General features: G+C 37.9%; 1 protein-coding gene across 1 annotated transcript in view; it reads left to right on the top strand.

Moving 5' to 3' along the window:
* Window positions 1–25857, top strand: part of LOC139736809 (scavenger receptor cysteine-rich domain-containing protein DMBT1-like) — a 36395-nt gene that overhangs the window by 3847 nt on the left and 6691 nt on the right. Inside the window, exons 3-12 of the mRNA XM_071647473.1 lie at window positions 1164–1216; window positions 2361–2481; window positions 5271–5593; window positions 7819–8053; window positions 9424–9486; window positions 11289–11429; window positions 13761–13996; window positions 15164–15284; window positions 18341–18658; window positions 21731–22039. Of these exons, the coding sequence (XP_071503574.1) occupies window positions 1164–1216; window positions 2361–2481; window positions 5271–5593; window positions 7819–8053; window positions 9424–9486; window positions 11289–11429; window positions 13761–13996; window positions 15164–15284; window positions 18341–18658; window positions 21731–22039 (1920 nt within the window). The remainder of the gene's footprint in view (window positions 1–1163; window positions 1217–2360; window positions 2482–5270; window positions 5594–7818; window positions 8054–9423; window positions 9487–11288; window positions 11430–13760; window positions 13997–15163; window positions 15285–18340; window positions 18659–21730; window positions 22040–25857) is intronic.

Raw genomic sequence — 25857 nt, 5'->3', positions numbered from 1 at the left:
TATTTATGATGCTTCAATTAATCTTTCCATTGATGCTACTATTCCAGAGGGGCCCACATTCTACAAGCTCTGCCTTTTTAGTGGGTTTCTCCATTTTTCGCACTTAAAGCAAAGTTAATTTATTTCGATCACTTCTGTTTTTTTTTTACTATAATGTATAATTACTATAAGATCCTCCTCAATTGTTCTACATTCTTTTCGATACATAAGGTTCTGTTTACCTTATTCTCTGTTGTCAAAAGAAGTGTTACTTATATGTTTTGTCGAAAAATGAAATAAACTTTGAATTGAAATCGAAATTGAATTGAACTTGAATTTAGGTCAAATCCAACTTGAAGTAGGGAAAGACGACACCCAAGGAGTTTTGAATTCTACCATAATCAATCAATACAGATACCACTGTGATGTATTTATGCCAAAAAAATGCTTTGTGAATTCATGTTTGTTGACTGGTGAGAGCATCCATCCTTTGTTAATATGACAAGAATTTTAACAACTCGGGGCCACAGCTAAATTTCTTGACTATCATGTCTGTGTTAAGGAGTGAGGCCATTTAGCGTATGAAATCAGATGAAGTATACTTCGTCAAACTTTCTGTACTGTATTAAGAGACCGTTTTCTCTTATTTTCTTAACCTGCAAGGGTGATTAGCTTCAGTAATGTCTGACAAAGGATCTGGTTGACACGTTTTATCTCTCCTTGCCTTTTCTCACATACAAGTGACTGATTTACTTACAACAACGGACGGAAGTTATGAACCAACAACATCACTGCCCTACGGTAAGATATGTGGGGATCACTTCCATGATAACAATTCTTTAAGCTATTTTATTACCACTTTAAATAGAGGGCCTAACTATCCAAGTGTTCCCTGTTTTGTGACATCGGACCTACACTAATCATTTAAGCCTAAAAACGAAAGTCAAATTGAACAAAAAATCTTACTGATATGTTATGTTGGCAAAACTATTCAGAATCCTACCTTATTTCTGAGTGACTGATGCATCAATGTTGCGAAGTATGCTAAGATTACCAAATAAAATTACCGTTATTTCAACATCCTACTATCTCTCAGGGCAAAGCAACATTGACTGTGACTTTGAATACGGTACCTGTGGCTGGCAGCAGTCATATTATGATGACTTTGACTGGTCCCGTAAAAGTGGAGGCACTTCGTCGTGGTACACCGGACCTGGCGGGGATCATACAACCGGCTGTAAGCGCTTTAAGTATCAATTTCATTTTCTTACCTTAAGTATTTCTTTATGTTTTTCAAATTGTACCTTCTCCATTTTCAGATTACAGAACAATAAAAACAACACACCTCACTATGTTTGTGGATAGATGAGACTTTTTAATAACGAGCCTCATTTCATTTTGAAATTCAACACACCTTCGGATTGTCAAACCATCCATATAATGAAATTTGGGATTAACGAACGTTCTGTGTATTAAAGAGACTGTATCCATATTTTGTTCTTTCTTTTATTGAGTGAACTGTATGATATCATTCATTTCCTGTGACATTTTCTTTTCCTCGTAGACGGATATTACATGTACATCGAGACATCTTCAGGTTCTTACGGACGAGACGCACGCCTTATCAGCCCCGCCCAGTATCGTAACGGGCCCTTGTGCTTCACATTTTGGTATCATATGCACGGTAGCACAGTCCATTCACTTAATGTATACAAGTCAGCATCAACAACACCAAGTTCAAGTGACGTATTATTCTCACTTAATGGAACTATCGGAAACGCGTGGTATAAAGCACATGTAAGTTATGTCAGAGATATTTCTATATAATTTGTACGTAAATACAGTAAATAATAGATAACGTCACAGAGGGATGTGTATTAAGAAAGTGTATCATCACAATTGAATGGCAACATTTACGCAGCCTTTAATAATCAAGACAGAGATAATGACACGGGGCAGGGGAGAAAGAGATCAATGTTAATCACTCAAATGGACAATATAAACCTTGATTTTATTAGCTGTGTGCTACAAACTGGTCTGGTGAGTAATTTCTCCTCTTTAACCTCATGACAACAGGATCCTGATAGGTCTTGATTTAAGCCCTATAAGGGGGAAATTGGAAACTCGGGAAACATCATCCTTAGGTTGAAATCTCTTTAATCATGACGAAATCGTTCATAGAACATTGTTATCGTACATGCCACATGAAATAACTCATTTCACACTTATCAAAAATTATTATGCCACTTAAAAAAAAAATCGTCTAAGCAACCCACTGATAACTACACTAAACAAATACATTAATTATCTTGTGATTTCTCTGGCTGCATGGAATTGTTATGGGAATTTGCACATCACATTTTTTTTGTGTTCATCACCAGGTCTCCATTGACAATTACACCCAGCCATTCTACATTACCATGGAAGGGGTACGTGGGAGTAGCTTCACAGGTGACATCGCTATAGATGACACTCGGCTTTCTCATGGATCCTGCCAGCAAGGTACATTATAAGGCCCATGAAAAGCAAAACATACGGGTGCTCGTATTCATTTCAGTCAAGGTTCACCTGAATTCCAGATCAACATATGAAATGCATAGGTGACTGTAACCACCTATATAACTGGGAGATAAATACGGGAGAGAAACCAATGGATATTTTTTTTTTTTTATCATGGCTACTGCTAACACACTGATCAATTCAGTGCTTATTTACGTCGATGTAGGCAGGCCTGATGTAGGGCAATTTGTCAATCAGTTGCAATGGAAACATCTCGACGGAAGAATTTCATGAATTTGGATAATAAAGCAGTACCCGCTGCATGCTATAAGGATTAGAACCAACACTTGCTGCCGCGCGAAAGCTCGCTGGTTTAGTGGAGATGACGCCTGTCCGGTGATCAGGAGGTCGTAGGTTCGAATCCTGCTCGAGTATGTACGCCCAGGATTTTTTTTTTGTTATCATGGCTACTCCTAAAACACTGATCAATTCAGGGCTTATTTACGTCGATGTAGGGAAATTTGTCTATCAGTTGCCATGAAAACATCTCAATAGAAGAATTTCATGAATTTGACTAACAAAGCAGCACCCGCTGCATGCTATAAGGATTAGAACCAACACTTGCTGTCGGGCGAAAGCTCGCTGGTCTAGCTGGAGATGACGCCTGTCCGGTGATCAGGAGGTCGTAGGTTCGAATCCTGCTCGAGTATGGCATTGTACGCCCAGGATTTTTTTTTTCATGGCTACTACTAAAACACTGATCAATTCAGTGCTCATTTACGTCGATGTAGGGAAATTTGTCAATCAGTTGGAAGTAAATTGTTCTTGGCTTCCACGAATACTTTGATGGCCCTCGCTGGTTTATAAGAATTCCTTCTTCTCTTGATGCCATTGACAATTGTCATCAGGTAGAATATGGCAGAACATAACATTTCTATTGACAATTGAAAAGTCGTGTACAATTGAATTAATGTGCACTCATGTAAGCTAGTCACACCAAACGTTGTCATTAGATTGCAATGGCACGTGTATTATCATCCATACTATTTTCCAGAGGGTTAGCGTGAACGAAATGTTTTAGCAGCTTAATACACATACGTACAAAACTGTCTGAATCCAACGTTTTTCATTTTTATACGTGGATAGAATTTTTCTCGCAATTTCTTTCATCTTTATGATTAAATAGGCCTTTATAGCTGCTGTTTAATCGAAATTGATTCGCCATCCTTCGCTATCATATTTTGTAACGGTGCATCGCTAAACCAACAATAGTCACACCACTCCTGATTTTACGTGGGGACACAAAAAAAGTAAAATGGGTCAACAAATTTAATCTTGAGTTTTGTAAAAGAGCTACCCTTTTTCTACATTATTCTTAAAGGGATGGTACAGTATTGGTGGAGATGAGAATTGGGCTTTTAACTTTTTTGCAAAATATCAAGAAAGCACTTATAATATAGTACAGAGGATACCATTTTAAGAGGAATTCAAAGTTTATTTGATGGAAATCGGGTTTAGAATGACTGAAACATCCAAAAAGAAAATAAAACAAAGCGATCGTAATAAAGTGGATGGGTCCCACACTTTATTAGAATCGCTCTTTTTTGGATATCTCAGCCATTTCAAAACCAATTTTCATCAAATAGGCGTTGAATTCCTCAAAGAATTACATTCCCTTTCACATTTCATAAGACATGTAAGAGGTTTCGCATTATTTCACCAAAAAATATTAGAAAACTGAAATTAGGTCTCAACCAAAACTGTACGATCCCTTTAAGTTTGGGATCATGAAATGAATGGGAAAGTGTTTTTTCAGCCATTTTTCGACAACCCCTCTGTAGCATAGTGTGATCAGGTATGTCTTAGAGGTCTTTCATATCTTGAAAATCCTTTGCACACTTTTCACTTTCAATTCTAATAAAAAGACTATGCCACAGCTTTGAATGTTGGCATATATCAGAATCTGCCCTTAACTAAAAACCATGTTTTGCGACTTTTTTGTTGGTTTAGTGATGCAGGGTCACATTGAATTCTTAATTCAGATCAGATGCAATGTAAATTACATCATGTTTTCATCGTAATACAATAAATATCCATTGTACATTTAAGCACGCAACTGAAGTGAATCAGAACATGGAGATTTTCAAAAATCCTAAAAGTACGCAAAGATCAAAACAGAAACCTTGACGCTGATCCGTCATGTTAAAAATTCTATATTCATCCTGGGTTTTTTTCCATGACAAAATATACCACTAAATGTTAGAGAAACTATTAAGAAACAGATTTGTGCTAAACGAATTGGCAGTTGGAATTGAAGGCTAAAAAAGTCGGTTCCGCTGAAGCAGAAAAATAGATGTAAATACTTCCTTGGCGCAGATTATTGAAAGAATGCTATTTCACGTCAAAATGAATATGATAGTGTGGGAACAAGGTTTCGCGTTGTAAAGCCATATAGCTGTTATTTTGTAGAAATCTCAACGGTAACATCATAACATCATATTAAGTACATGTTACCGCGACATCCAAGGAACTGCTAATGTCAACCGATTTACGAAGCGATCAAACGGCGAAAATACAAATTCCTTTAAAGTGGAATCTATGAATCATGGTTGCCAGCATTTTTTTTAAAGCAAAAAAAGACCAATATACTCATCAGTCACCTAATTGAAAAAAAAAATGGAAATTTGCTTCAAAATCTTGTCGACTAGGAGATCCACAGGCGTATAAAATAGTGTTCTATCAAGGAACATTAGAAGGGTCCATGTCTTTTTTCTTTTTTTTTTTCATTTTAGAGCCCAAAGTCCGACTTGTTGGAGGGGAAGACGACACCCAAGGGAGAGTGGAGTTCTACTACAACGGTGAATGGGGGACTGTCTGTGATGACTGGTGGGATATCGAAGACGCCAACGTGGTGTGTCGAATGCTGGGCTTTGAGGGGGCCTCAAATTATTCTTGCTGCGCCGAGTACGGACAGGGATCTGGCCTGATTCTGCTGGACGACGTTGAATGCAATGGCACGGAGAGTAACCTGGCAGATTGCCCACACAACGGATACGGAATGCACAACTGCGGACACTATGAAGACGTTGGCGTTAAATGTATACCGACAGGTAAACGCTATCACATGTGTGTTACAATATAATCATATTGAACGAATTTGACCGGTGGGATGAGAAAGGTGAATTAGGAAGGAAAGTGCTTAAGGTGAAGCAGAAAAGTAACTACAACTCGCAATGAAGAGAAGGCACGAAGTAGAAGTTGAAAATAAATAAAAATATTTATATTAAAAGCTTGAATAACAATGAGCAAATGGCATTGATAATATTCAAAGAACGGGGAGAGAATTTGGTGAAGACAAAATGCCGACATGCTTATAAGCACACACGTATTCGAGCATATTTATATTTAGTTTCATCACGAATTAAGAGTATGTGAATGGGTGTTATGAGCCTATGGAAGAAAGACACTAAACACAAAAGCAAGCAACTTGAAATTGGATCATTAACGTATTAAGAGAGGATAGTGTAAAACAACAGGCTAGAAGGGTTCGAAAAGGAACGACGACTTACAATAACTAAGTAGATCTGGTAATTTGAGAGTATTGAATAATATCTTGCGGAGGATCATTCCAAAATTTGGGCTCGGTGAAGACAATGTGATTGTTTTCTGAACTAAGAGTGTTCAGGTACGTAGAGGGTAAAACGTAATCATTCAGTCTTGTTGGGTATGCATGAATTGCTTGTTTGTAATGTTTTTCGCATGTGTTTTTTTCCTCGTATGACTTAATGGCAAGCGAGTCGTTGCCAGGTAATTGATGCATTGATATGTTCAAATTATATATAACAATTCAGCGACTTTTAGTAATCTATTTTCATGGAATGAATTATAGGTGTTAGAAAACACAACAACTGACCAGGTTGCCTGATCGAAGAGGCCATTTTGATACTTTGTAAAGTTATTTTCTTGAAATCTTATAAATCTTCTAAGGTGTTCAATTGGGAGAAAATGTTTCAGGTTATGTAAAATTCTGGCTATTATCCAGATCTAAAAATTCGGATGATTCCACTTGAAATGAATAATTATTACTCTTTTCTAGATAAAAAGGCAAATGACTGACTCGATTACTTGATTAAACAATTAGATCTGGTTTTCTTTTCATTGAAAGACAACTTGACGTTTGCTTTTATCTACTTCTGAGCTTACTTTACTTTAATATCCTCAACTTGTTTGGATGTTGGGTTCCGATGTGATTTTTTTTTTCAATCGTCGGTTAACAGAAAAAAGGACAAAACGTTAAATGGATTTCGGATATAAGTTATAAAAGAGTAAACGACAACAAATCGAACGAGAACCTTGTGAGTCTTCGAAATGAATATGTACATATATATATATATATATATATATATATTATATATATATAGATATGTATATACAATATATATAGAATGGATTTTTAAGTTTGATAAAAGGATCAGTCTTTAGCGTATAAACTATCATTCTGTGAAATATTGATAGTAAACATCACAAATTGATTTGTGAAAAAAAATTAGCCCTCTGGCAGTTATTAATTGCAAACAAAAAATGAAGAGTTTGTTCGTAAAAACGTGAAAATCAATCGATATTTTGCTGGGATTTGAGGAATTGTGGGACCACTCTGAAAATAATCATAATCATTTATTTTTACAACAAAACGAAATATATGTCGGATAATTTCAGTCTAGAAGCAGTGTTTTACGGCATAAACCGATAAGTTGACATTAAGCAAATCAGTATGTCGTATATGTGTCACATGATTTCATTGATCACGCTGTGTTATTTTGAACTACATACACGCACGATACGGACTTCCCTATAAGCATGCAGGCTGTAGCGCCAGCGTCGCGGCTACTGCGTGCTGACCTAAATAATCGTGATTGCAGTATGAAGCTTCGAGAGTGTGCCAAAGAGTTTGGTTTATAGCGCCAAAAATCTGCAGCATTGTAGGAAACTGGACATCAAAAGTATAACATCAACATGATTAAATTAACTTCCTGTTTCAACAACACACTCAGGATCTGCTTATGTACAAGGGAACATAGAGAAGGTTAATGCAGTGAAGATGCACAGCCCTTATGAAGAATGTAAGACATAATGTTGCTTCTAGCCCAAACTGGCATCGGAGCCTGCCAACAGACTTCAATGAAGATCATTTTCTATGACTTCATAACTTCTTGCGGAAATTGTACCGCATTTATCTCTCAGTTGTTTTGGCTCTACCGCAATTAAGGTAACATAGCGTACAAGATAATCCATAATACAAAATTAGCTTCATTTTTGCCTGTTTACCGTTTATATGAAATTGCCGAAATTCAAGTCCGACTTGTAGGAGGCACAGACGACACCCAAGGGAGAGTGGAAATCTACTACAATGGTCAATGGGGGACTGTCTGTGATGATTCTTGGAACATTGGAGAGGCCAACGTGACGTGTCGGATGCTGGGCTTTGAGGGCGCCTCAGATTATTCTTGCTGCGCCGAGTATGGCCAGGGATCTGGCCCGATTCTTCTGGACAACGTCAAATGCCTAGGTACAGAGAGTAAGTTGGCAGATTGCCACCATAGAGGATACGGAGTGCACAACTGCGGACATTCTCACGACGCTGGTGTGAAGTGCATATCACAAACAGGTAAATGCTCCTGCACGCATTCGCTGAACAGTTTATGCATAAGAAATTTTAGCGTCAGAATGAAAAGAGTCAGTAAGATTAAGATGGTTGAGCTGATGCAGAAAAGTAACTATTAGGGCTTATTTATCCAGTTTAACGTTACTGTAAGTTGTGTTCATTGATAATGGGGAAAAAAACCCGAATGAAAGCGCGTCATGAGCATTTCGTTGCTGTAAAGCCAGAGTGTCCTCGTAGCCCAGGAGGAAAATGTATGGTTACTTTAAAATAATCAAAGTTGATGTACTTTATGTTCCATAAACATCATGATCAAGAACTCCTTTAATTCATATATATATATATATATATATATATATATATATATATTTATATCGATACGACATTACATGACTTGTCTACATTATCTGGCATAAGAAAATGGAATGTATACAGACTAGCCAACAATAAAGCAAAGTACAGGGAACGTCGTCGACGTATTGCTATTTTTTGCCAATTGAAAATTCAGTCACAAAGCGCTTTCGTCATGTTTCTTAGCATTCAGTTATAAACGATTTCAATGTCACTTCCTGCGGTTTTAAAGAAAAACATCTGTGCTGAACAAAGGGCAATATGGATATGAGTCAACTTAGGAAATGATTGAAAGTTAGCTTTGAGTGTTTTAGGATGGTAAACACATAGACAGAAGGCAATTTACAGATGATCCAACAAAGGGAATGATAGGAAAATAGCGTAAAGTAGCTATCAATGCGAATTCGATCCGAAACTACGAAAAGCAAAGTTGTGAATGGGTCCATTCTTATGTAATTAGATCGTAGCTGGTCTAAATGTCTGTCTTTTTTAATGGAAAATAGTACTCAATCGGCGAGGAATGTAAGGATCGTACTTGATTTGAAGTTAAGTCCGATTAGTAGAAGGCATTTGACCAAATCCAAAGTACATGAAATGTAGAATTCTACCATAATTTACGTAGCTAAAGTATCTTATTTCTGCGACGCATTCGTTCCCAGAGACTTGCTTTGTGAATTCAAGCTTCTTACAGTTGCGCGAGTGCCCATGTTCATGTAAATAAAACTTACATTTTATGACCTCCTCTCCTCACTTTCATAATGTAGAAAGATAACGGTTTTTTGGTGAATAAAGTCACAAGAAACTTACTTCTTCAACCTTTCTGTGCTGATGTAAGAAAGCAAGCCATTTCTCTTGTTTTATTAGCTTGCCAGGTGAAGCTATATAGGAATGTCTGACAAATAAATGGGTATCTGTCTTTGTCTTTTCTCACATAGGTGTAACTGATGTAGTTACCACAACGGACGAAAATTATGAATCAACAACATCACCGCTCAACGGTAAGATACGTCAGGATCAGCTTCACAATAATAATGTCACAATATCTTTTATTATCGTTTCAACAATTAAGTACGCGACTAGACCCATGTACTAATCATGAAAGTGTAAAGAAAGGAAAGTCAAATAAGGTAAAAAATGCTTAATCGCTGTTTAAAGTGTACATTGTATAATGGAAAAAGGGGGACAAATTCATGCTGCAAACAATTGATATGCTCAACGATATATGCGTTACATATCTGGTATTTTTTATTTTTTATTTTGTTATTTATTTATTGATTGAATTATTCATTTTTTTTTTTGGGGGGGGGGGGGCAAGGGAGGGGCCGTGTGAGCTGTGGGGGCGGAGAGAGTGATGCATAATTAAGTCCAGTCTATTGAAGGCCTTATTCGTCCCCACTATTCAAGCCTATACCATAGGCTTGTACTACAAACAAACGCGCTTCAGTATTAAAAAGATGGATACATGAAAAATGTCGCAATTTATCGTTGAACATTAATTTCAGCAAATTATCCGTCCATAGCAGTGTGTCAGTCCCAGGCAGTTGTTTACTCGTGTATTCGCTTGATAAAAGTAAACAAACAAACAAATTTAATAAAGCAACTCTGTAAAGATGCAATAGGTCAAGTAATTTTGAACGTTTACTTAGATTTTTGTCACAAATGATATTTCCATCCTTATAAGAAAAGGGAAAGTCTAAAAGACTGCCCAGCAGAAGTTCAGGACTCGTCCTCGACCTATTGAATATGCTAAATTTTGTCAATTGAAATTCAGTCTCCAGGCTTTTATAACAATGCGCTTTCACTGGTACGATCGTTAGCATGCAATAATCAATTTCCTTGCCATTACTTGAAGTCTCAAAGACACATATATATCCAAAGGAACAAAAAAGGCAATATGAATTTACTAAGGAAATAACTATGAAGTTGATTTGAGTCTTTGCTGACGGAAAATTCATAGCAAAAGGCGATTTGGTGACTGGCCAGCTATTGAAGGGAATTATCGAAAAGTAGAATATTAATGGAAATCCATAGGCATATTGAAAAAATAAAATCGTGTTTCTTTCTGGTAATCTGAAAGATTTTTTTTTTTAACACAACTGAGCAAAAGCGATTTGGACATAATTTTGTCGTATGCTGATAGGTGCTTTTCGATATAAAATTCATATACAAAGTAAATGTCCATGTTAATTGTAAGACTAGAATTGTTGCAACTTGGGGACTGCTGACATGATAGTCGTTTGACTATCATGTATTTAAGGATACAGGTCATTTAGGTTATGAAGTAAGATAGAGTATACTTTCTTAAGAGAAAAAGTTATTTCTCTTGTTTATAAGCTTACAAAGTAATGTCAGAAATGTCTGAAAAAGGAACTAATATTGAGACATCGTTTCTTTCCCTGTCTTATCTCACATAGATGTAACTGATTTAGTTACCATGACGGACGGAAATTATGAATTAACATCACCGTTTAATGGTAAGATACATTGGGATTAGTTTCATTATAGCAATTTCACAATTTCTTTTATTAACAGATGATCATATATATATATATATATATATATATATATATATATATTGTTTGCAGTAATAACTTACTCAAGCCTAAAAAGACAAGTGAAATAAAGATGAAATCTTTTTAGGTGATATGTTGGCCAAGAAATTAATTCTCATAGTTTTTTTATGTGAGCGATTGTCAATCACCAAATATCACTAAAAATATTTTTAAGTGAATCACTAATGTCCCTGAATATGTTCTAATGAAAAAAAAAATGGCCGTTATTGCACCACGTTATCTCTCAGGGTCAAGCACCATTGACTGTGACTTTGAATACGGTACCTGTGGCTGGCAGCAGTCATATTATGATGATTTTGACTGGACCCGCAGACGCGGTAGTACCGCGTCGTTCCACACAGGACCTGGCGGGGACCATACAACCGGCTGTAAGTGCTCTGAGTATCGATTTCCTTTTCTTAGGTTATAGGGGCCCTGAAATCCAAATGCATGTTGATTTGTGTTGATTTATGATCCCTCAACATGACATTTGCGGTAAAACAAATATCTCGAAACATTCCATATATTTTAAACGATTTTTCAAAATATTTTTCTTCAGATTACTTGGGAACGCCCACAGAAAATCCTTCCAAACCAATATTCTTGTGATGATCTCATCTGTCAATCATTGCTAAAGTACTGAAATGTTTAACAAAAGACATTGGAATGCCCCTTCCTCTTGAGTCAGCATAACTTGCATGTACCGTCGCCATGTCTTTTGTTTAATAGTCACATTAATATCACAGAGAGGAAGTTGCATTCCAAGGTCTTTTGTTAAACATTTCAGAACTTAGGCAATGATTGACGGATAAGGTCATCTCAAGAATATCGGTTTGGAATGATTTTTTTTTTTTTTTTTTTGGGCGTTCCCAAGTAATCTGAAGAAAAATAAAAGAAAAAAAATCATTAAAGATATATGGAATGTTTCTAGATATTCGTTTCACCGCAAAAGTGATGTTGAGGGCATCATAAATCAACACAAATCAATGTGCATAAGGATTTCAGGCCTGGCCCCTTTAAGCGTTTACTTTATTTTGATTTTCATTGTACCTTCTTTATTTTCGGAATACAGAACAATTAAGAAATGAACCTTGTTGAAGTTAGTGTATAAATGAGACTCTGTCATAATGAACGTCAATTTATTTTGGATTTCAACACACCTTCGGACTGTAGAACCGTTCAGTCAAAGAACCACTGGAATAATGATCATTCTGTGTATTGAAGGGGATGGTTTGTAACTGATCAGTAGGAATAAGTGGGTATATTGGGGGGGGGGGGGGTGATTGTTTCAGTTCTTGTTGGATTAATTTAAGAATACATTATGTAACTATCGTTGTGTGAAAATTATTTGCTTGAGGACGGTCTCATATTCAAGTAATGTGCAGTTTAATGCCCCGTCACTGCACAGGAATGCTAGCCTGGGGACATTGAATTGCACATTACGTGAATATGAGACCATCCTGAGGCAAATAATTTTCACAAAACAATAGATATATAATGTGCTCATAAATCCCATAAGAATTGGAACAACCATCCCCCAGCGTTCCATTGATTCCCACTAATCAGTTACTAGCCTTTCCCTTTAGAGATACTGTAACTTTAAGGCCGTGTCACACCTATCCGGGCAAGCCTTGCGTGCGACTTGTGAGAACAATTTTACTACCCGGAGTTCCCGCAGATGACAGTACCAATCACTTATCTTACTCGTAGTCGCCCGGAGGTGCGCACGCAAATCTTTTCACCCGCAACCATGTCTTGGCCCTGTCACACCTTTCTTGGCCATGCTACGCGGGCTTGTTGTGTGTGTGGATTTTCCGGCATACCGGACATTTTTTTTAGGGCGGACAAGTCAGAGCATGTGTCTTACTTGCTGGACGCGTTTTACTTAAATTCTACTTGCGGGTATACTGTGTGACCTGTGTACCAGTCGCCTGGGTGCTGACAACTCAGTAAAGGAATTCCTCTGAAGGAATGGCAGAAGTCCCACAGAATGTCATTATCTTGGCTGCATACGGGGACTGCGAAGTATCTGCGTGGGAGTTGCCTGCGAGGTGCTGCCGCCACAGGGCCTCCTACTGGCGTTCTGCGTGGACCTCTCGGGCATCCCCTCGCCTCAACCGGAAAAAAAAAGTTTTGGTCATGCTCAAGTCTTGGCTGCAGTTAAATGGGACTTGCATGCGCACCTCCGGGCAACTACAGGCGAGATACGCGGTGGGTACTGTCAGGTGCGGATCAACTCCGGAGAGCTGCGGGAGCAAATCTGTTTCCTCGCAAGTCAAGCCGTACAACTTCTCCAGACGCTATGACAAGGCCTTAAGCGTGCTCAAAACTTGTTCCGAGTTACTCGTGGGGGATTGCACTCAGAGGTACACGCAGAACACCAGTAGGAGACCCTTACCGGCAGCACCTCTCAGGCAACTCGAACGCAGCTACTTCTCAGTACCTGTAAGTCGCTCGTAACAGCAAACGGATCGGTTTCAAAGCTGCCAGGCAGGTCACACGGAATACATGCAAGTAGAAGATAAGTAGCACGCGCCTAGTAAGTAAGAAACAAGTGCGAAACTCGCAAACATTCTTGTCCGCCCGTGGAAATTATCCTGCGTGCTGGAAAATCCCTCCTCGCAGCAAGCCCGAGTAGCTTGCCCGGAAAGCTGTGACACGGCCTTTTTCCCGTTCTTCCTGAAATTGAGTGTATTGTTTATTTTCTGTTTTCCTCGTAGACGGGCATTACATGTACATCGAGACGTCTTCTCCACGTTATGCCGGGCAAGACGCACGCCTAATCAGCCCCGCCCAGTATCGTTACGGGCCTCAGTGTCTGACATTTTGGTATCATATGTTCGGTGCCACAATCCATTCACTGAATGTATACACGTCTGCATCGACGACACCAAGTCCAAATAAACTCCTTTTCTCACTTACCGGAGCTAGCGGCAACGCGTGGTATGAAGCACAGGTAGGTTATGACAGAGATGTTTTTCCAAGACTTTGTGTATAAATGCAGTAAGTATAGATACAAACATTGCTATGAATGCATAACTAGATGTGTATTTAATAAGTGAATCATCAAGATTGAACGTCAACATTAACTCAGCCTAATCGTGACAGAGGTGATAACATGCGGCGGGATAAAAATACCATATGACCCCCCCCCCCCCTCCCCCCCCCCCCCAAAAAAAAAAATACAACGGTAACCTCGCAACTTTAGCTTTTAAAATAGAGAATCAATCCAAATACAATTGCAGGTTAATGACACTATATCTCATTGCCCACATCATATAAACATACAACCCCCCCAAAAAAAACAAAACAAAAACAAAAACAAAAACAAAAACAAAAACAAAAACAAAAAAAAAAACATTTGATTTGATTTGTTTCAGTGGTCAAAGAGAAATGAAGATTTTCTAGAGCTGCAGCATGTTATGAATCTCTGCCCTTCAAGTTCCGTCTATTGTGTTCACACATTAATGTTCATTTCCAAGAACGTCCATGTGCTAAACTTGGAAGAATCAATCTCATGACGTGCTTTCCAACAATCCACAGTTCTCTGTGACCGGTAAACCAAATTGAATGGAGTTATCTGCAAAATAGAGCTGATATGTTATATTTTAAGACTCTGAAGTAGCACTTAGACGGTTTAATCATATCGAGCGTTATCAGCGTGAAAAGCGGATTTTTTTTTTTTTGACGTACTGTAGAACAATTAAATCAGTCCAGTTAGATTTAGATACATTGCCTCTATGATCTGTGTGCTAAAATTGGTCTGGTGAGTTAATTTTTCTTCTTTAACCTTATGACAACAGGATCCTGATAGGTTTTGATTTAAGCCCACAGGGGAAATCGGAAACTCGAGAGAAACATCACCCATATGTTGAAATCTCTTTGTGATATCATGACGAAATCATCACTTCATTTAACATCGTTATAAGATCGTACGTACTACATGAAATATGTGATTTTAAACTTATCAAATAACAATGTATGTCACAAATACAACTATTAATCCTTTGTTAACAACCACTTTTATCTATACACTAAGTTATGGCATTTCTCGTCAGCTTTCTCTGGCTGCATTAAATTGTTATGAGAAACAATATGCAAATCACCTTTTTTTTATCACCAGGTCCCCATTGACAATTACACCCAGCCATTCTACATTACCATAGAAGGTGTACGTGGGAGTAGCTACACAGGTGACATCGCTGTAGATGACATTGTGCTTTCTCAGGGACCCTGCCGGCGAGGTACAGCTATGATTATGCCTATAAAAAAACAAAACATGAGAGCGCTCGTATTAATTTGAGTCAAGGTCCACTTAACTTGCAAAAGAATGTATGAAATCCTAAAAGTAACAAGTGACTCTTACCCCTTTATAATATTCAGAAATAACTGGCATAGATAAAAAAGAGAAACACGTGTAGAAACCATGAAACGATACATGAAAGCTAAAGAAAAAAAAATCAAACGGCAAGTAAAATTATTCTTGATTGCACCAATATGTTCATGCCCTTGCTGGTTTATAATATTTCTTCCTTGTCTGTATGGAAAATCATCATTGATTATAACATTACAGAATTTCTAGTGACAATTAAATAGGCGTGCCAGATTTGTTTTGAAATTATATGCAGTAATCATATCATTTTTTTTTCTCGTTAGATTGCAATGATACGTGTGTTATCATCCATATTATTTCCCAGAGGGTAATGAACGAAATATTCAACAGTTGAATATATTAACCAAACTCTCGGAAGGTCATTTTCATTTTTTTTTTTTTTTACATTTTTCCATTTTTTTCCTACTTTCATATTCATCTTTATGATAGATTAGGAATAAAAGAGCGTCTGTTACAAGTCAAAGGTAAAATCGTCAGAATTCCCATTATTCTTTTTTCATTCACATATCAAATGTTTTATGATTTCATCAGCATATAGATGAAATAATTAATCCAAATGTACTTTTCAGCACGAAATTAATGTGAATCAGAACATTAATACAAATATCAGAAAAAAACATACAGAGAAATCAGAAACAGAAATCTTGAACGCTGATCCGTCATTTTTTTTTTCTGCGACTGAATATACCTATCATAGATATATTCAGGAGAAAATATTAAAGAAACAAATTTGTGTTAAACGAATTGACAGTTGGAATTTGAGGCTCATAGAAAAATTGGCTTCCCTGAAGCAGAAAAAAAAAGACTACAATATTGAAATTCATGCAATACTCTCGTCGAGATATTTTCATTGCAACTGATAGACAAATTACCCTACATCGACGTAGGATACGGTCACAACCCCAAAAATTATCCTGCTCAGCGAGTTTTTAGCCAATTTCGGTTGGACACCGACGGTTGACCGACCAGGCACAACTGATTTTTAGGGCATCGGTCCGTCGCCGCTGAAGTTTTAACGCGGAGTTAAAATTTCAGCGGCGACCGACCAGTTTTCACTCGCTGCCCAAAATACGTTCGGTGTCCGAGCGGCAACCGCCCAGGCACTGACCTTATCGAGCGGTCGCCGCTGAGCGATGTAGGAAACAAAAATAAAAGAGACAAAAATGACAAAAGCACAAAAGAAAACCAAGGGAATAGATAGAGCGGTCGCCGTCGAGCTATTTAGGGACTAAAGATAATAAAGATGTAATGGCAAAAACATTGAAGGAAACCAGGGACTAGATGCGGAAGAGAAACAAGAGCATTATTTCATTCCAATCCTTGCATTATGCGTATATATCATAAACCTTTGGAAATGAATTTATGTTGTTACTCGTGATCACATGTACGATTTCTTTGCAATTGTTACAAATAATTATGTTCTGTTAATGCATTGTATACAATTTTCCTGTTTATTCAATGGAAATGAAAATAAAGTTGAAAGTTGAAAGTTGAAGCAGGGGGAGGGGTAGAGACAAGGAAACCCCACCAACATCTCAGCATCTCAAAATCTTGGCAACCAACATCAGGGACATGGAAGACAGGGACAACTACTTTGTGGCAAAGGAGATGAAAGCTGACAGTTAGTGTCGATATATAAACTTAGTAAAATACGGTTTGGTTATCTTATCATTTATTGAATTGAATGAAGAAGGATTGAAAGACAAGAGATGGGGAAATGAAAATATGAAATTAGATAGGAAAGGAAAAATACCGTAAAATAAAGAATATATTTAGGGAAATTTTAATCTGTTCTCATCTTTGTTCTATCTTCGGTTTTCCTCCTTTTTGTTTGATTTCCTAATTTCCAATTATCTGTGGTTTCACATAGCTGAGGTTTTGTAGTTGGTAATTCAACTCTTACATCTTTTGCCTCGAATTTTATCTTAATGAATTAATTAGTTATCACACCACAAATGACATACGTACATCAATAAACCCAGGAAGCTTGTGAGTAATTTCCACCAAAGACCGGCGGGCTGCCGCCGTTACGACTACCGGACACCGGTAGATGACCTATCGATCACCCGTCAGTCGCTGAGCGATTTCGTAAAAATCGGCCGGTGGCCGATAAGAGATCGTCCAGTTGCCAATGGGGCACCGCTCGGTGACTGCTCAGCCTCTGCGCGGAGAAGACCCCATATCTCGCAAATTTTTAACCTAAAATCGACCAGTGACCGACGGGAAATCGACATGACATCGCTCGGGCATTGCTAGGATTTTATAGCCTGCTCGACATCTCCAAAAACTGCTGGGCGGTGCCAAGATTTTAGCAGCGAATGAGCAGGCTATAAATCGGTCGGTCGCCGCTCTGAGTTGTGACCGCAGCCTATTTATAAGCACTGAATTGATCCAGGGAGGTGGAAACTTCCAACCGCCCTGATTGATCATCAGTGTTTTAGTAGTAGCTGTGATAGAAAAAAAAAAACATGGGCGTACATACTCGAGCAGGATTCGAACCCACGACCTCCCGATCACCGGACAGGCGTCATCTCCACTATACCACCGAGCTCTCGCCCGACAGCAAGTGTTGGTTCTTATTCTAATAGCATGCAGCAGGTATGTACCGCAATTTGTCAGTCAGTTGCAATAGACTAAAATACTTCACTAGTGCTGATTACAGAAATATCATCTAATTTCATGTCAAAACATTAATATGAAAGTGCCGTAACGAAGATTCATGTCTGTAAGGCCAAAATATATAGATGTCTCCTTGTAGGAAACTCAACGGTAAACTTCAACACATCAAATTAAGTACATGTAACAGCGACGTCCCAGGAACTGCTAATGTCCACCGATTTACGAAGGCGAGTAAACGGTGAAAATACAAATTCCTTTAAAATGGAATCTACGAATCTCTGATTTTAGAGCCCAAAGTGCGACTTGTAGGAGGAGAAGACGACACCCAAGGGAGAGTGGAAATCTACTACAACGGCCAATGGGGGACTGTCTGCGATGACTACTGGGATATCGAAGACGCCGACGTGGTGTGTCGGATGCTGGGCTTTGAGGGCGCCTTACGTTATTCTTGCTGTGCCGGGTATGGCCAGGGATCAGGCCCAATTTATCTGGACAACGTTGAATGCAATGGCACGGAGAGTAACCTGGCAGATTGCAAACATAACGGATACGAAATGCACGACTGCGGACACTCTGAAGACGTTGGTGTTGAGTGTATACCAACAGGTAAGTTCTAGATTTTTGACAAGTATGTTTCAATTTAACAGAATATTCTAAACAAATTTGACCGATTGACCGTTTTGAGTGAAAGTTTTGAATTTGAACATATTTTGACAGGATAACAAGATCAGCAGGTGAGTACTATTTTACATCAAGGTTGGGTACAGCCCAAATATATAAGTATATTGCTTCATAAAATCATATTACATTGATATAAACACTACACAAAAAGTAAGTTCCCCCTAAAACAAACCTCTGTGATTTATTAATCAGGAACCTTTGAGGAAATCGGAATACAGGATCATGTAGCTGTATTTCTCGGCTACCTTTCATGTGAAATTCAGTGGATATCACTTGGTCACGCTTGAGTGAGCATGATTTAAAGTAAAAAATGGTCACATTTTGAAATTCACAAGCCCAATTTTGCAACTTTGATTTGGAGATATGAGAACAAATTTCAGTTTTCCAGGATAAAAAGGCATACAACGTATAATTTATGTGCTACTTATGAGTGTACCATGTGACTTGGGCGCAATTTTCTAATTTTACTCTATTTGAGTAAACTGCTTGAGAAAGTATATTTCTCACAAATTTTATGTTTGTTGTATCTATTCAAACACAGGTAAAAATACTTGCACTCAGCCTTTAGGCTGTTTTTCAGTAAGTGCGTGTGATATACAGTGTACAAAAAAACATAATGTGGTACAATCAACGTATAGGATGATACGTATTATTAATTATGCAATAATCGATATAACGAAACAAAGGATGAGAGAAAAAAAAACAATCATAAACACAACACTCTTTTGCAAAATCAAATACATAAACAATAGAATGCAGAAAGAAAACACCTCGGAAAGAAAGTGATATCAAAAGAAGAGTTATAACTGAGAAAGAGAAAAACTCATAAATTAAGTAATAAAACCGAACCGATATCCTTCAGAAATTGTGCTAACCTTGTACATGTTCTCATGGCTTCCGGTAAATGATTGAATAATGCAGTTGCTATGTAAACAATCCTACTTTTGCAGAAATTGGTCTTTGGTTTTGGTAACAAAACTTTAAATGCCATGCCTACTTCCTGAGATTATAATTAGATACTCTTGATAAGTCAGAAAATCAGGAAGAAGGTTATTTAAGACTTTGTAAAAGAAAACAACAAGATTTTTCTTTTTCACTTTGGCATTGAGTCGGTCAATAGGCAGCCTTCCATACAAATCTCGTCTATCGTGACGATAATCTACTTTTAAAACAATTCGAAATTCTCTGTTCTGAAGTATTTGTAGTCTTTTTATGTTACAAGAATTCGGTTTCATCCACATGGTGATACAGTACTCAAAGTGAGGACGAATCATAGTATTATACAGGGTTAATGCGGTGTCTTGATCAATATGGTCTTGTCCTTCTTAAAGCGTACACATTACATAACATTATACTTTTTACGCTGTCAACCTGTGGTTTCCAAGAGAATTAGAATTCTGTGGGTAATAATGACAACACCTAAATATTTACAACAAGGCGCAGGCTAAGAAACAGCACATGTTAAACAGATGTTTAAAAAAATGAGGTGAATTCTTTGTTTCGAATGTATGGAATAATTGTTAGCCGTTTGAGGCCGCCTACAACCTTCATGAATCTTTTTTGTCTCGCCCACCGGAGGTGAAGGCGAGACTAAGGGATCCAAATGGCGTCCGTCCGTCGTCCGTCGTCCGTCCGTCGTCCGTCCGTCGTCCGTCACAAATGTTAAAGTTTACCTGCAAGACTCTCTTATGATGCATAACTTGGCAACTGTTACAGCAATGGCAGCCACACTTGGGTGATAGAAGCTTTAGGGGTGTCTTCATATTATGGTGTTGTCAGAGGTCATATGATGATGTCAAGGGTCATTTGAGGTCATATATTAAAGAGTATGTGCAAGACTCTCTTTTCTATGTTAAAGTTTACCTGCAAGACTCTCTTTTGACAAATAACTTCACATAAGTTCCTTGGATTACAACCTAACTTCGGTCATAGATGCACTAGGGATACCTTCATGTTATGGTGCCGTTGGAGGTCACAGGATAAGGTCAAAGGTCATTTGAGGTCATTCGTTCAAGTTTACTTGCAAGACTTATCACACGTAACTCGACACATGTTGCTACAATGGCAATCAAACTTGGGTGATGGATGCACTTGGGGTACCTTCATGTTATGGTGCCGTAAGAGGTCACATGATAAGGTCAAAGGTCATTTAAGGTCAAACGTTCAAGTTTACTTGCAAGACTCTTATCACACGTAACTCTACACATGTTGCTACAATGGTAATCAAACTTGGGTGATGGTAGATGTCTCTTGGGAAGTTGAAGGTATCCACAAGGTCAAAGTTTACAAACGGGGGTCAACGAACTTTTAGGGCCCAATGTTAAGTTTTTAGGGCGCATTTTGTTTATGGCTCATAACTTTTGATCCCTTTGTCCGTTTGCGACCAAACTTGGATGGAAGATGTCCCTTGGGGAGGTGAAGGGCATTACAAGGTCAAAGGTCACAGAAAGGGGTCAAGAAATTTTTAGGGCCCAATGTTATGTTTTTAGGGCGCATTTTGATTGTGGCTCATAACTTTTGATCCCTATGTCCGTTTGTGACCAAACTTGGACGGTAGATGTCCATTTGGGAGTTAAAGGGCATTACAAGGTCAAAGGTCACAGAAAGGGGTCAAAAATTTTTAGGGCCCGATGTTAAGTTTTTATGGCGCGTTTCGATTATGGCTCATTACTTTTGATTCCTTTGTCCGTTTGTGACCAAACTTGGATGGTAAATGTCCCTTAGGGTGTTGAAGGTCACCACAAGGTCAAAGGTCATAAGCAGGAAATTAACTTCTGGGAGTTATAGAAAATATTAATTCCTTGTACGTGAGTGGGCGAGACACAATTTGGCGATTGCTTTGTTTCTTTAACTTCATGACTAACTTTTCCTGGAAATGTTCATGTTCTTTTCAGAAACCCCCATGAGTTATATAGTGTACAAAACAAATCGTTGATTCGAAGTTGTGCGTCACCCACTTTTGACTGTTCACCATTTTATTAATTGCCGGAAATCAAGTCCGACTTGTAGGAGGCAAAGACGACACCAAAGGGAGAGTGGAACTCTACTATTATGGTCAATGGGGAACTGTCTGTGATGACTTGTGGGATATCGAAGACGCCAACGTGGTGTGTCGGATGCTGGGCTATGAGGGCGCCATTCGCTCTTCTTGCTGCGCCGAGTACGGCCAGGGTTCTGGCGCGAGTCTGCTGAGCTACGTCCACTGCAGAGGCACAGAGAGTAATTTGGCAGATTGCCGCCATAGCGGATACGGAATACACAACTGCAATCACTATGAAGACGCTGGTGTGGAGTGCACACCGTCAGGTAAATGCTGAACTTTTACAAGTCCTCAAGGCCGTGTCACAACTTTCCGGGCAAGCCCTCCGTTTCTGCATGCGACAAAAAGGGTTTGTACAGTTAGACTGGTTGAGGTGAGGATTTAGCTTTCAGTGTTTTGCGAGATATTCCGAAACCACTCTATGAGATTTTAAAAAGCATACAATTCTAAGGGGTATCAAAAGTTTTGATGAAAATCGGTTTTGAAATGGCTGAGATATCCAAAAACAAGGGAAAACAAAGAGATCCTAATAAAAGGCGTAGCACGTTGCCTTTTATTATTATCACTTTTTTAAATATCTCAGCCATTTGAAAAACAATTTTCATCAAATAAACGTTGAATCCTTTATAAAATCAAATGCTCTTTCATATTTCACAAGAGGTTTCTCATATCACTTTTAGAATAGGAATGTTATAAACCTGAATCCCTACCTCAATCAATACTCACCTTTATAAACATAAGGATTGAGAAAATGCAACAATATTAGTAGAACACATCAGTGAAAGTTTGAGGAAAATTGGACAATCGATGCAAAAGTTATGAGTTTTTTCAATTTTTGTGTTGGAACCGCTGGATGAGGAGACTACTACAGCTTGTAAGTCATAATATGCGTACAACAGTATAAAGAAATGTAAAAGAAAATTCAACATATTTTCACTTTTTTCGCGTAATAAAAGAGCACTTGACTTGCCTCTTTCTAAAGGCAGGGGGAATAATATCACCCATAACATTTGTCGGTAACGAGTCAGGGGAATGTGTACTTTTTTCAAAAGATGTAATTTTGTGAAATTCTTCTTATATTTTCCTTATATTGTATGCATGTGACATCTAAGTTATTCATACACTGCAGTAGTCTTCTCATCCAGCGGGTACTGCACAAAAACTTCAAAAATTCATAACTTTAGTGAACGGAGATTGTCTGATTTTCCTCAAACTTTCAATGATTTGTTCTACTAATATTGCTACATTCTCTCAATCCTTATGTTTATGAAGGTGAACTTGTCCTTTAATTGTGAAGAACAATTTTTGCTACTCGGAGGTCAGGGCTGACAACCCAGTGAAGGAATTCCTCTGAAGGAATGGCAGAAGTCCCACAGAATGTCATTATCTTGGCCACATACGGGGACTGCGAAGTGCGCGTTACAGCTGCGAAGTACCTCCGTAGAAGTTGATTTCGAGGTGCTGCTGCTGCCGCCAAGTCCTCCTACTAGCGTTCTGCGTGGACCTCCCCCCTCCCACGGTGACAATTTTTTGCATTTTGATGTTGTAAATGGTGCAATTTGATGCATGTTTTTGCGCGCTTTATCGACGTGAAACAGTCCCACTTGTTTAAGGTAGCAGCATGTTTTGATGTAGATTATTACTGAATTGAATTGAATTTATTTATTTGTTTAACCACGGTAAAAAAGCCTGCTGTCAGCTATAAGCTGTTTTCAGCAAGGCCGTGAAATGATACGAAAACATACAAATCATACAATGAAGAGAATGCACATAAAAACCACAAAATAATCATTACAAACGAACGCCAGAAAAAAAAAATATAAAAAAGGCACAGAGTATACATTGTGTAAGTACAGAAAAAAAAATGAACATGAAACATGTGACAAGTTATTGGCAGATAGTAGTTACATAAGCATTGTGTGCTTTAATAAATTTGATATAATCAAGTAGAATAATTAGCAAAGGAGATGTGCGAAATTGCTCTTGAGAATGCAGTGATTGAAGTTAAGGATCTTGTTTCTGTTGTTAATGTATTGAATAATTTCGATGCCGAATATAGAATGCTATTTTTAAGAATAGTTGATTTGGGCTTAGGGAGGTTAAGAATATTTTCATGATTACGTAAATTGTAGTGGCTTACTCTTTTCTCGAGACGTTCACATAAACTTTCTGGTAGAAAATTATTCAGCAGTTTGAAGATGAAAATCAATGCCTGCTTTTTCCAACGATCGATTAAACAGTCAACTTTAAGTGTATTATATAATATTTGGCGGTTAAAGGGTGTGTACAGTTCTGGTCGAGGTGTAGATTTAGCTTTTAACATTTTGCGAGATATTCAGAAACCACTCTATGAGATGTAAGGGGGAATGCAGTTCTAAGGGGTATCAAAAGTTTATTCGATGAAAATCGGTGTTGAAATGGCTGAGATATCCAAAATCAAGGTGAAACAAAGAGATCCTAATAAAGTTGTGGCATGTCGCCTTTTATTATTAGCACTTTTTTGGATATCTCAGCCATTTCAAAACCAATTTTCATCAAATAAACGTTGAATCCTTCTTAAAATTACATGCTCTTTCATATTTCAAAAGAAGCTTTTCATCATCTCACTTAGGAATGTTCAAAACATGAATCCCTACCTCAACCAGTACTGTACAGTCCCTTTAAAACGATTATCAACTTGCAACACGATTCTCAGCGCCCTGTTTTGTATTATCTGCAATCGCCTTTCCGAGTGCACTGAATTACCATTCATCCACAGAGTACAACAGTAGTCAAAGTGACTTTGGATTAAAGTGTGGTACAGCGTAAGAGCTGTTGCTTTGTCAGTAAAACCCCTTACCCTTCTGAGTAAATAGAGATTGCGTATGGCCTTAACTCTTACACTTTCAATTTGCTGAGACCAAGTTAGATTACAATCGATAATAACACCGAGGTATTTACATTGATAAACTCTTTCGAGTTCTGTATTACCAATACAAACGTTGAAGTTGCGAAAGGGTCGTAATTTTGCTTTAGATCCCAAGTTCATGTAATTACATTTCTGTACATTTAATATCAGGTGGTTATGCGAAAACCAGTTAGCCATCAGCGAAATGTCATTATTCAAAACGTGTTGTAATTCTTGGGGGTTTTTGGATGCAAAATACACACAGGTGTCATCCGCATATAAAGACAGGCGACACTTTTCAACAACTTTTGCGAGATCGTTTAAGAACAATAACTGAAGAGCGGACCTAATATGCTGCCTTGCGGTACACCACAATGCACAAAAGAACAGGATTCATTTCCATTGACCACAGTCATCTGTCTCCTTTGACTAAGGTAATGTCTAAACCATCTGGTCACATTCTCATCAAAACCATAGTAAACTAATTTCTTTATTAAAATGTCATGCAAAATTAGATCAAACGCTTTTTCAAGATCTAATGAGATTAAACCAACAACATAACCTTTGTCTATGGCACACATAAGGTCTTCAATGACATTGATTACAGCAGTCGAAGTGGAATGTTTTGGTCGAAAACCGTGTTGTTGTGAACATAAAAGACGATTTTCCGTTAGATACGCAGTAACCTGCTGAAATACTATTTTTCCAATACCTTAGAAAGCACAGGTAAAACAGAAATTGGCCTGTAATTGGTTACATTGGTTGGGTCACCATCTTCATAAAGTGGCGTGATACGTGCTAATTTCCATGCGCTTGGTACTACACCTTTCACCAGGGATAAATTGATCAAATTTGCTAAAGGCCGTAACATATGACTTACTGATATCTTAAGTATGCTTGCAGGAATATGATCAAGACCAGTTGCCTTGTTCAAAGGTATTGTATTGACATGCTTTAGAATGTCTTGTTCTGAGATCTCCTGAAAAGTAAACACAGACAATGCTTTTTCCATAAATTTTTCCATGTTATTACCAAACAGTTGTGTTTCTTTACGTTTGTTTGCAATACTTGTGAAATGGTCATTCAAATAAGTTGCAATATTTCTATATCCACTGACATCTTTACCTGAGACAACCAACTTATTAATAGAAGTATTCTTCTTTTTGTTCGGCAAAACACAACGCAAAGATTTCTACA

Source organism: Diadema antillarum, unplaced genomic scaffold (genome assembly GCF_040938485.1).
Source record: "Diadema antillarum isolate AM-2024a unplaced genomic scaffold, OU_Dant_1.0 seq00000663_RagTag, whole genome shotgun sequence".
NCBI classification, from domain to species: Eukaryota; Metazoa; Echinodermata; class Echinoidea; order Diadematoida; family Diadematidae; genus Diadema; species Diadema antillarum.
Note: the sequence above shows the minus strand (reverse complement) of the source record. Positions and strands in the feature narration are given on the sequence as shown.